General features: G+C 35.1%; 2 protein-coding genes across 3 annotated transcripts in view; both read left to right on the top strand.

Moving 5' to 3' along the window:
• Nucleotides 1–1,754: 1,754 nt before the first annotated feature.
• On the top strand, nt 1,755–3,278 carry LOC136826478 (techylectin-5A-like). Its single transcript, XM_067083682.1, has 3 exons — nt 1,755–1,982; nt 2,081–2,475; nt 2,729–3,278. Exons 1-3 carry the CDS (start codon nt 1,770–1,772, stop codon nt 2,892–2,894), a joined length of 774 nt encoding a protein of 257 aa, XP_066939783.1. The 5' UTR covers nt 1,755–1,769; the 3' UTR covers nt 2,895–3,278.
• Nucleotides 3,279–6,613: 3,335 nt separating this feature from the next.
• Nucleotides 6,614–11,679, top strand: part of LOC136826824 (techylectin-5A-like) — a 9,256-nt gene continuing 4,190 nt past the window's right edge. Inside the window, exons 1-2 of one of the 2 annotated variants that reach the window (XM_067084280.1) lie at nt 6,690–6,753; nt 10,441–10,511. The gene's annotated coding sequence lies outside the window, so the exon portion shown is untranslated. Of the gene's footprint in view, nt 6,754–10,440; nt 10,512–11,679 lie in introns of both variants that reach the window. The other variant, XM_067084279.1, reaches the window with a different exon arrangement.

Below are 11,679 nucleotides of genomic sequence, written 5' to 3' on the forward strand. Positions count from 1 at the left end.
TGGGGGATATTGAAACGCATCTGTTGAATTTAAAGTTAAACTAATTTAATAACTAAAGGTTAAACATATCAAAGAGTAATTACATAAGAGACAAATAAAATGAATTACTCAAAGGGGGTTATAACTCAATGGCACTCAAATGAACCAAGTTACAGCAAAGTTCAAAGGCTAAGGGCAATCACCCTTTCAAAGTCCACGCACACATCACTACACGACACTAGATATCAGGTCTACTCAAAAGCTGAGCCAAGAAGCTGTACGTTCCGTCCTGCATTCGGGTTTTATTGGGGAAAAAGAGACAAGTTATACAATAACCACGAATACAAAACAGACTTACAAAGTTTACATGTACATAAAAAGCTTTAAGCCAAATCCCAAGTTCGTTATCAAAAATAAATTCCAAATATAATATTGCGCAATTTCAACATATTGGTTAAATGTAGTTAATTGGTGGTGTGTGACGATACAATTTTGGGCGACGTCACGCCCATACAGTGCACGCACACACGCATACACGCCCGCGGAGGGGCGCGAAGAGGGGCTATCAGAGGGCGGGGAAACAACTACCCTTCCTTTCCCCTCTCCCGAACTCTTGACCTCGGTTAATGGCTTCTCTGGCGAGAGGTACAAACAAGATCTACTAACACCTTCAACTATTACTATACGTGGTGCAGTGCATTCACTAAGAGTTATTTCAAACATAAAAATGAATTATTATAAATAAAACAGTACTCCAGACATCATGCTAGAATCATAATAAAAATCAGGCAAAATAATGTAAGAGTGTCATTCTCGAATTAGATGTGGTTCTTTTCACCCTTATTACGATGAGCAATAGAGACGTAAATATTTCTACAAAATACATAAGCATGCGAATGAATATATTTGGATTTCACACGAATACAGATACAAATACAGTAACATAGTTCTTGTCTGTCGATGACCTGACAGACGGCAATTCACAACGAAAACTCAAATCAATAATTTCTTATGAAACAGACGATCCTAATAGCTCTACAATAAGAGACAGATCGCACGAAAACAATGAATAAACAAAAACATCAGAAAAATTGCTGTGAGAAGAATTTCTCACAGTTAGTTTTATCACAATATGAAAGAAAAGTAGTTATTCTAAAACTCGCGGGGTGTTTTGGCAGGTGGGTTGGGTAGATGACCAGTTCACTTAGCTCTCTATCTCTCGTCCTTGGTGTTTGCAATCAGAGGAAATGACTGTTGTGTCATGTAAATAATTCATTTACTCCTCACTTTTGTATAATATTAATGACTCACATCCGAGAAATTCATTAGAATTTCGTAAACAAAGACGCTTTTGTTCTGTTCTTCAGTATTTCGTAAATTACTTAGGTCACAATTCTAAGAAATATGTTATTTGTCATTCAGGGGTTTCCCAGTAAACTAACATTATAAGCATCATTAGTAAAAGGAATACTTTACGCTTTCTCTCTCTCAGTAGCCAACTGTCGTCTCTCTCTTCATCACTAGTATCAAATAGCATCAAACAAGGATACTTTTAGACTTAGTCTGAGTCTACATGAGTCCTTGTTTGATGCTATTTTGCGTCCTTACGTAAAGGTTATTTATTGATAACGTCCATACCACTAGGGTATAATATGAATTTCATAAATGCTGCAAGATAATGTTAGTATAAATTAGTGAACAAGTTCCTACCTACAGATTAGTACACAAATCTAAGAACTTGACTCATTTGCTGCATCAATGTCATTATTGAATTATTTCTTTTGTACAGGATGTTCATGATGCAATGGAAATCACCTTTAGTAGTGACAGTGGTATTAATCTTGAATTTCGAGAAGGTTTCTGCTTTCCCAAAATCTCAGATTCTATGGTTTGACGTCGGACCACAAATTCGTAACTGCCGAGATGTACAAAGACAAGGCAACACCACTAGTGGAATCTACTTGATTTTCCCTTACAGATGTTGCCCTGATGACCCTCTTCAGGTATGTATCATCAGCATAAATGCGTTAATTAGCTGTTTCATTAGACTGCATTTGTTGTTGCTATCTTCGAGAATATTTCAAATTACCTTTTCAATCAGGTCTTCTGTGACATGGAGACAGATGGTGGTGGATGGACTGTCATTCAACGTCGGGCTGACATTGAACCAAGAGAGAACTTCTATCGTACCTGGATGGAATACGCCCTTGGATTTGGTAACCTGGAGGGAGAATTCTGGTTAGGAAATGACAACATCCACGCCTTAACGGATCAGACACTGAATGAAATAAGATTCGATCTAGCTGACTTTAAGGACAACACACGATGGGCCAATTACAAGTTCTTCTATGTCCACGACCGAAGTTCGTCTTACAAACTGGAGGTTGTGGAATATAGTGGAGACGCTGGTGATTCCTTTATACCTCACAGTGGAGCGAAGTTTTCGGCCAAAGATGTCGATAACGATGCAAATATTCCAGAAAGGTGTTCAGTTATGTAAGTTCATTGCTATACTGCTGTGAAAATTGCTTTTATCATTCCTTTTAATGTGGAACAGAACGATCTTGTTTTCTCTAAGTAAGTCATTTATAACTGAGTAAGAAGGTGAGACATGATAAGTAGTATTTTTACCACCAATATCTATTTAAATCTCACTTGAAAGGATCAAGTTAATAAAGTTCTCATGATTTAAGTCTTTCTGTTCTCTACTTATCTTTGGTGCTTATTAAGTTGGTGTCAATATTTTCAGGTACAAAGGGGCCTGGTGGTACCAGGCATGCCATAAATCAAACCTTAATGGGAAGTATCTCTCTGGAAACCACACATCACATGCCGACGGGGTAAACTGGGGCGCATGGCTTGGTCATTACTACTCTCTTAAGAAGACAGAGATGAAAATTAGACCTGTTTATTAACACTTGCATTTTTCGTCTTGATATATTCATCTCATGAACGCATGGGAGAAACTATTACCTTTAATATTCATTTCGCTTAGCTCTTCTAACACGTGTGTGCTAAAGAACTCTCACATGGTGTATGAAGACCAGCCGACATTAATTCACAAGAATATTCCTTTCATTTTACTAACAGTAGTGGATAAATAGCTTCTAGCAGACAGTTACACTGACAGAATAATCGCAGACGTTTCTTTTAGGATACTGACGACAAAAAATAATGTTATCCATCCTTTTCCAAAACCTCTAATATGTTACAATGTGTTATTTCTGATAATAGTAATGTTTATGGTGAAAATAATATGATGACCTGGAAACACTATATTAATAAAAAGAAGAAGAATATTTATTTATTTTGTCTTCCCTAAAACTGTCAACAAATAGCCGAGTGGTCAAATATAGTCAGAGTTGCTTTCGATTCCCAATGACGGGGTCATTCTCAATATAGCTCTTATGGATCAGTGGTTACCGTCGACTGGAGTCGTTGGAAAGGTACTTTTCGGGTGTTCGAGAGACTTTAGTACCATTCCATTTATCACTTTAAAAATTCACCTTCGGTTATAGTTCCCCTTCAGGGTTGTTCCCGAAGTAGCGTGAATTGAATTGGCCTAATGATTGTATATAAATCAATAAAAATTTCATTTGTAGCTTAATAATTATATATAATATATATATATATATATATATATATATATATATATATATATATATATATATATATATATGTGATATATATATATACGTATATATATATAGAGTGTATATATATACATTTTATATATGTATATATATTATATATATATATATATATATATATATATATATATATATATATATATATATATATATATATATATATGTATAAATGTTCTTTAATATCCAATGTGTTACCGAAGAATATTTTGAGTATAACCAGATAGTTACCGTGTGACGTGTGTGTGGACTGTGACTGTGTGTAGTAGTATAGTCCTCGGTCGTCACTGGTTACATATATTATCAACTAAGTATATATATAAATATATTATAAAGCTGAATTAGATATAAATATTTCTGATTGTATATGAATATATGATATATATATATATATATATATATATATATATATATATATATATATATATATATATATATATATATATATATATATATATATATATATATATATATACAGATATAGATATAGCCTAGATATACGAAGGAGGGAGCAGACACTCAGACAGTAGACATAACGGAGTTACGGAAAAGCATTTTATTTTCTATCCATTATTAAACTGCCGACGTTTCGTATCGCTTGATACATATTCCAGGATGAAATAGCGATTAAAATAAACAGTATTTGCGTATAAAAGATAAGATATATATACACATTGCATACTTATTCACACCATATTAGCTGTTAAAAAACAGAAACTAAACTAAATCCCCCACCCACAGTTCTCAGTGCCCCTAAATTACGTCTATATGCTAGATTCCCTTATTTACCAGACAACAGATTCAAGAAAAATGTATTAGTTTATTCAATAGACAATTACCTGCACTCAACCTAAAGCTAATCCCGATGAACCCCCGAACTATCGGGTCCTCTTTCATTTCAAGGATAGAATCAGCCTCCTGCTTACCTCCGGTGTAATCTACAAATACACCTGTCCCAGATGCAATCTAGACACATACATCTCACCAGGGGATTAGCTATAGAACAGGTAGTCGACTATCTAATCCTGATCAGTCGAATGTGAGAAACCATAGCAAGACTTGCAAAACACATATAGACGCCAAGGACGTTAATATTTTGGGAAGATCATGGAGTACAAAGGAACTTGAACCACCCTTGAATCTGTAATGATCAAACTGACAGTCCCTACCCTCAATCACCAATCAGCATCAACCCAACTGTTCATTGCATAGCTTGCTTTTGTTTTTGGCCTCTGTGTCTGTGCTCCACCCTCCCCGCCCCCCTCTCTCTCTCTCTCTCTCTCTCTCTCTCTCTCTCTCTCTCTCTCTCTCTCCCTCCTGTTCTACATTTCTTGTTAGTCTGGTTTACGCTACCATTATGGGTAGGTGTTTTGCGCTTCTTGCCTCTGCTTTTGGTTTTTCCCCTTGTTCTGTTTTTAACCGCTATATGGTGTAAATAAGTATGTTTTAATCGCTATTTCAGCCTGGAAGATGTATCAAACGATACGAAACGTCAGCATTTTAATAAATGGATAGAAAACAGAATGCTTTTCCATAGCTCCATTATACATATATATATATATATATATATATATATATATATATATATATATATATATATATATATATATATATATATATATATATATATATATATATATATATATATATATATATATAATATAGACACACACACACATATATATATATATATATATATATATATAATATATATATATATATATATTAATTCTAGCATGTCAAATGCAGCTCAGTCTTGGTCCATTCCTAATCCCGGAAAACTTCGGGACTAGCAGTAGATATTGCTGCCGACATAGTACATGTTGGGTTAAATAAATACATGATGTTCAGTATATCTCGTGAAAGGCTTTATAAAATTCTTTATCAGAGCTTTGATAATGTTCATTAACACAATGATAAAGGTGTAACTCTTATACAAGAAATATAGCTGCTATGGATTTAGTAATAAATTTCAACAACAATAATTATGAGAAATTGTAATTTTTCAACCAATAGGTTGTGAGTGATTGGTTGTCGGCGCCTGGCTGACTGATGAATAAAACTGACGGTGTGCTATCATTTGATTTGTTGAGTGGACAAGAATTACGGATATGGTGATCCAGCTACCGTTTGGCAAATGACTGTAATGTTTGTTATCCGATGACCATGAGAAGAATAAGACTAAAAGTTTTGGCACTCCTGTAGTATGTGTTATTCCGCTGGGCATTCTTACATTGGTTGTGTAATGAAATCGATATTAAACGATATTGTGGCATAATGTTTGTGAAGATATATATTGTGTGTAATTTCCTCTAACAAGAAGTGTTCTAATTAATACTTTGTTCTTCTATTTTGATCACGTAAGATATATCCAGACTTTAAACTTTTCATCATTCCATGTTTATTCATCCTACACTAAGAAACGCAATCTTGAGTGCATTAACTCTGCAAGCATCTACTTAAAGAAATGTATGCATTCTATTCGCTTCATTTCTAGGTGCAAAATAGTTTTTATTATTGTTATGACTGTCGAATATAACCACCTTGATATACATAAGCAAGCCATCAAGGCCACAAAATTTTGTGGAAGCGGACATCATTATTTTATATATAAAGGTTTTCATGATAAACATTGCCTAAGAAAAACAACATATCAACAAACTAACCCCTCATTTACTCACTAACGTAAATTAAAACGTTAAACAGAAAGAAAGATGAAAACAGGCAAATAATTTTACAGGAATTCATCGCAAGTCGATATCAGGTTACTTTTAATCATGAAAGAAACGTTGTCCTTTTCGCGATAGTAATCTGATAGACTACTTACTGAGAATATAAGTGCCTTGAAACTTTACAGAGTAAACATAACAGATTAAACAGGCTCTGTTCTCAATGGGAGGCGGGCTATGAGAGAGCACCATCAGCCATCAGTTTAAGGGTGTCACGGTTTAAAACTAAATAAACAAGTGTGAAATAACAGAAAAGTCTGGAAAGGTAAACAATTTTGTTTATTTCTTAGGGCATATAAAGAGCATCCTGAGGCACAGCCTCTCAGTACGATTCTGTTTTTGGCCGAAGTTCTGCACCACCGGGGTTTGAGCATCTGAAATTTACTTGACAACTAGACGTATGTATATCTTCATTGTTATTCACAAGCAAATAACAAGCTTCTTATTCAAGACGGACAATAGTTCAGTTTCATACTTTATTCACCGTAAAGACATAATGGCAACCAAATTTTCTTTTTAGATAGCAATGACATAACTGATTATTTGACAAAACTTCATTAATGCCAGAGTAAATGAGTTCCTGGCAAGTGTCTGCGTGGCACGTTTAGATGAGGGAAAGTTGAAAAAAACCGAACTAGTAGAATATACAGTTTCTATTACGATAGAAGTAATAAGAGCAACTGTGAGAACTTTAGTATACTTGGTGAACATAGGAAGGAGTAAGTTAGTATTTTGACTGAGAACGTAAGATGAGCAGCAGAAGGATTGACTTGTATAGAGCACGGTTTTGTTAGACAAGATATTGGTGAATGTGGACCATATCATCATCAGAGCATCAGACACCCTGTGTACACAGTATTTTAACTTATTTTGCATGTACTGTCTAGCTTGCTGGATGTTTATGGTTCCCTTTAACACACTTTTAAACATCCTGCCATTCTCCACTCTTTTCACATAAATGAACTCTCAAAACATTGATCCATCCCTTTCTCATCAACATTTCGTTTTACCATTTCTGCATATCTCATCTCTTACTATTGCAGTGCTTATGTCATATACACTTCGTAAAAAATCACCTCTATAGCTTCCACTTTTCCTTTCATTTACCTTCGAATCCATGTCGTACTTACATAGGAAAAGTTGATGCAACAGCCAGTTCATACATTCCAACCTTGTTCTCCTCAGTCGTTCCAATTTACCTCCCAGTCTTTCGCAAATATGCTACTACTCTCCTTTCTTCACCTGTTTGCGATCCTCATCTTCTCTCATCCAAAATAGTTACCCTCAAATTTCTTCACCCATTCACATTATTTTGTATTGTATCATCTTCCCGGTTACCATTTACCATCGTAAACTTACACTTGCTGACATTTCCTATCAACTTCCTCCTCATACCAATACTTTCAAATCCATGTATGCTACGCATCCTCAGCATCATCCACATTGCCTTTTCATCAATTGTCATATTTATCACATCTATTAATTTCACCCTTACATGACTGAACTATTAATCCTCTCACCCATTCAATCAAAACTTTTCTCTCATACATACATACCTTAAACAGCCTGGTCAGCCTTTCAATCTCACCTTTCACCACTCTACCACAACCGGTCACCTGTAATCATCACTCCTAGTGTCCAGTCTTCATCCCCTTAATTGCCCACCCTATGTCTTTAACAATACCTTCCCATAGCTTTCTTAAACTTACGCTAACCCCAAATACTACATCAATAAGCTCAGCCTTTTTTTCTGTCTTTTGCACTCATGAAATCTAAAATACTAACTCCAACCTATGCTACATTTTATTCAGACATCAGCTCTCCATTTCCATAACTTATTCTGATTTTTTCTGTCTGGCAAAATGCACGCCGAAATTATTTTTTATTTTTTTTTTTACTAAACTTCTCATTTCCTAATCTTACTATTCACAAACACGTCCTGCTGCCTCTATGACACTTGCAGTTTCACATACTTCTCATATTGCATAAATATTTTTTTTAAAATGTACAGAAGACATATGTATATGAAATATACATATTTCATATGTATATGAAATAGTCTTCTTTGGTCCCTCTTTCTGCCTCCCTCTCTCTACCACATTAGAGACACAAACATTACACCAAATCAACTATGTGCTATTCTACCTCTGATTTTAGGTATACAAATAGTCCAGTGCTTAATGAATTATTCCTCGTTACCAGTTGCAGTTGAACAATAAGTTAGGAAAACATCCTTTGTAGAAGTGTGCTGTAATAGGTCTATGAATACAAGAATAGTTTTAATATATGAGGTTTGTGAATACATAAAACCATGCCGTTAAATTAGCATTAATTGAGCAGGAAGTAAAATAACAAAGATTCAATAGAGCGACCAAACTCTGTTTGCTATCATAAATGTGTATGGAAACATGCCAAAATAGTCAGCGATCAGAAAAGATCTAAAGACATTCTTTGTATTAAATATAAACTTTCTGAAAACTCGCAAAGGCTCAGAGATTTCATAAATTAATGGAATATTTATAAACTAAAAGGGAAATAAACACATGTTATCACTACGATACTGCTATTATTCGTTTAGAAGATTTTACCTAAGGGTAAATGACAGGACAGATTATCTAAATATTGCATTTATTTCATCTATTGATCTTAAGGAAAGGATTAGTATGGCTCAGTCACAGGATTCAAAAAACTTCATTCGTAATTTGTGGAGACTATAATGCAAAGCACACCGAGTGCCTAAATTCAAATTCCACAGATCAACATGGCCGGTCTGCTCTGGAGTTCTGTGTATCCTCCGATTTTGTCCCGTTATCTGAGGAACCCACGCACTTTTCTGGCAAAAGATTAAACCTCATATTCACAGCTGTTATAGCTATTGTGAAGCTCAAGGTCTGTGAATATATAGGCATTTCTGATTATTGTACCACTGAGCTGGACATATCTGCCAATCAGTACATTCCTAATGCCACCATTGGAAAAAGGGTCTGCCTGAAATCTGGAGCCAGTTAGGATCGCATCATTGAAGCTTGTCAAGCACTTAACATTTCAGATATATATTAGGTCCTTATCACCAAAAAAAGAAGTTAAATGAAATGCTGATGGCTATTTTAATAAGATATGTCCCTAGAAAGGTCATCAAATTTAGGACAAATGACCAGCCATGGTTTGATGATACATGATGAAGAGCCTTCCTTGACAAACAGACTAAATTCAATGCATGTAAATGAAAATCACACCCTTCTTTCCGAGTCTCACCGTGCTGCAAATAGAACTTACCATACAGCCAAGAGAAATTACAATAATTCCTTAAAGAGGAAACTTGAAGGAATTACTCACCCATAACTGTGGTGAACCAAATTGTCATCATTTATCTTTGGGTCAGGCTCGTTTTCCATTCCACCACAACTAACAGATGATGGTAGATTGGTTACTCGTCCTAAGAAAAAGGCTGAACTGATTCATCGAGCTTTTGAAACTAAGGATGTCCCTCTCCCTGACAATAGTCATCCTCAACCTATTATTACAAAATTTGCATTTCACTCCAGGGATGTTAAGAAAATTCTGGATAATCTTGATAGCTAGGGTGGAGAAGATCTTGATGGTTTCCTGCCTTTACTTTTTAAAAAAAAGTTTCTACTGTATTGTCTCCCAAGATTAGTAGATTCCATAGATTATTATGCTGATGTGGTATCTTTGTGGATGAGCACAAGCTTAGTAATACAATGCCTGTCCCAAAGAGTGGCATATCTGCAGACTGCAGTAACTACAGGCCTATCTCTATTCTCCCTGTGCTCTCCAAAGTTGCTGAGAAACTTATTTTTAAGCCACTATATACGTATGTGGAATCTAAAAGATTGTTAGCTGAATGTCATTATGCATATAGAATGCAGTTAGGTACCTGTGATGCTCTTTTAGTCTTCACATGCCATTTGTGAGACAAACTTGATAAGGGTTTTGAGCGCAGAGTAATTCAAATAGATTTTAGTGCTGCTTTTGATTTAGTAAATCACAAGCACTTTATTTATAAACTTCAGAATCTTGGAATGAGTTTATATGTTTTAGGATACTTCAAGATTTCCTTACAGGTAGGCAGCAGCGAGTTGCTGTCGACTGGATCTTTAGTGAACCAAGACCTATTGTGTCTGGAGTTCCACAGGTTAGTTCTTGGTCCACTGTTGTTTTTAGTGTATACAAGTGATATGGTTGTTGGCCTGTTAAACAAGATTGTTCAGTTGGCCGATAATGCAACACTTGTGGGTGTAGTAAAGTCTCCACTTATGAGAAATGAAGCTTCCCTCAGCCTAAATCAGGGAATGGTGTAGTCCGTGGGGTATGAGGCAGAGCTTCAATAAAACAAAAATACTATTGATTAGCAGACCTCGTACAGATTTTCCAACCCAGCCTCCCCTTCAAGTGGATGGAACTCTGCTGAATGGTTCCGAAGCTTTAACTATTATAGGTGTAACTTTTGACTCACATCTTACTTTTGAGAAACAACTAATGAAAGTTTCAGCAATTACTGCATGACAGTTAGGTATTGTTTGTAAGGTCTTATATATTTATAACAGTGACATAATCATTGCAACCTGTTTTAGGTTATTCGTGCTTCCTTTACTAGAATTCTGTTCTCTGGCATGGATGTCTGCTTCTGCCAGAGATTTATCTCTTTTAGATAGAGTGGTTCGTGGTGGTAGATATCTTTCTACTAATATTACGCAGTTATGAATTGGACCATCGACGGATGGTCTCTTGTTTGTCACTTTTTCATAAGTTGTATTTTAACAGAGATCTCACATATTCACAATTGGTTCCTGATCCCCTTTCCCTACCGAGAGCAACCAGATTTGCTGAATAGTAGCACCAGTATGCGGTAAATGTGCCTCTTTGTTGAACTTCTCAGTTCCAGAGTTTCAGGAGTTCAGGCGAAGATGCAATACATTACTACTCTAATACTAGTCTCCTTGCATTTCAATATATTTTTATATATTTATTGATTTTTTATTTGTTTTCTTTTTATAATAAGTGAGATCTCTTCTTTCTGTATTTCCCTTTACCTCTTCTTACTTTTTCCTAATGAACACCAGATTCTTTGGAGCATAAATTCCAAGTCAGTAGCTCCTGTGGGCTTGTTCCATATGAATAGGTTCCATCTTCTGAATAATAATAATAATAATAATATAATAATAATAATAATAATAATAATAATAATAATAATAATAATAATAATAATAATAATACCATAGAGTTAAAAACTTACCTCACTTAGAGCCACATACCAGAACTCTCGTATCAAAAAGAAAAAAAAAATACGGCTGAATACTCTA

Source organism: Macrobrachium rosenbergii, chromosome 41, assembly GCF_040412425.1.
Source record: "Macrobrachium rosenbergii isolate ZJJX-2024 chromosome 41, ASM4041242v1, whole genome shotgun sequence".
In the NCBI taxonomy this organism is placed as follows: Eukaryota; Metazoa; Arthropoda; class Malacostraca; order Decapoda; family Palaemonidae; genus Macrobrachium; species Macrobrachium rosenbergii.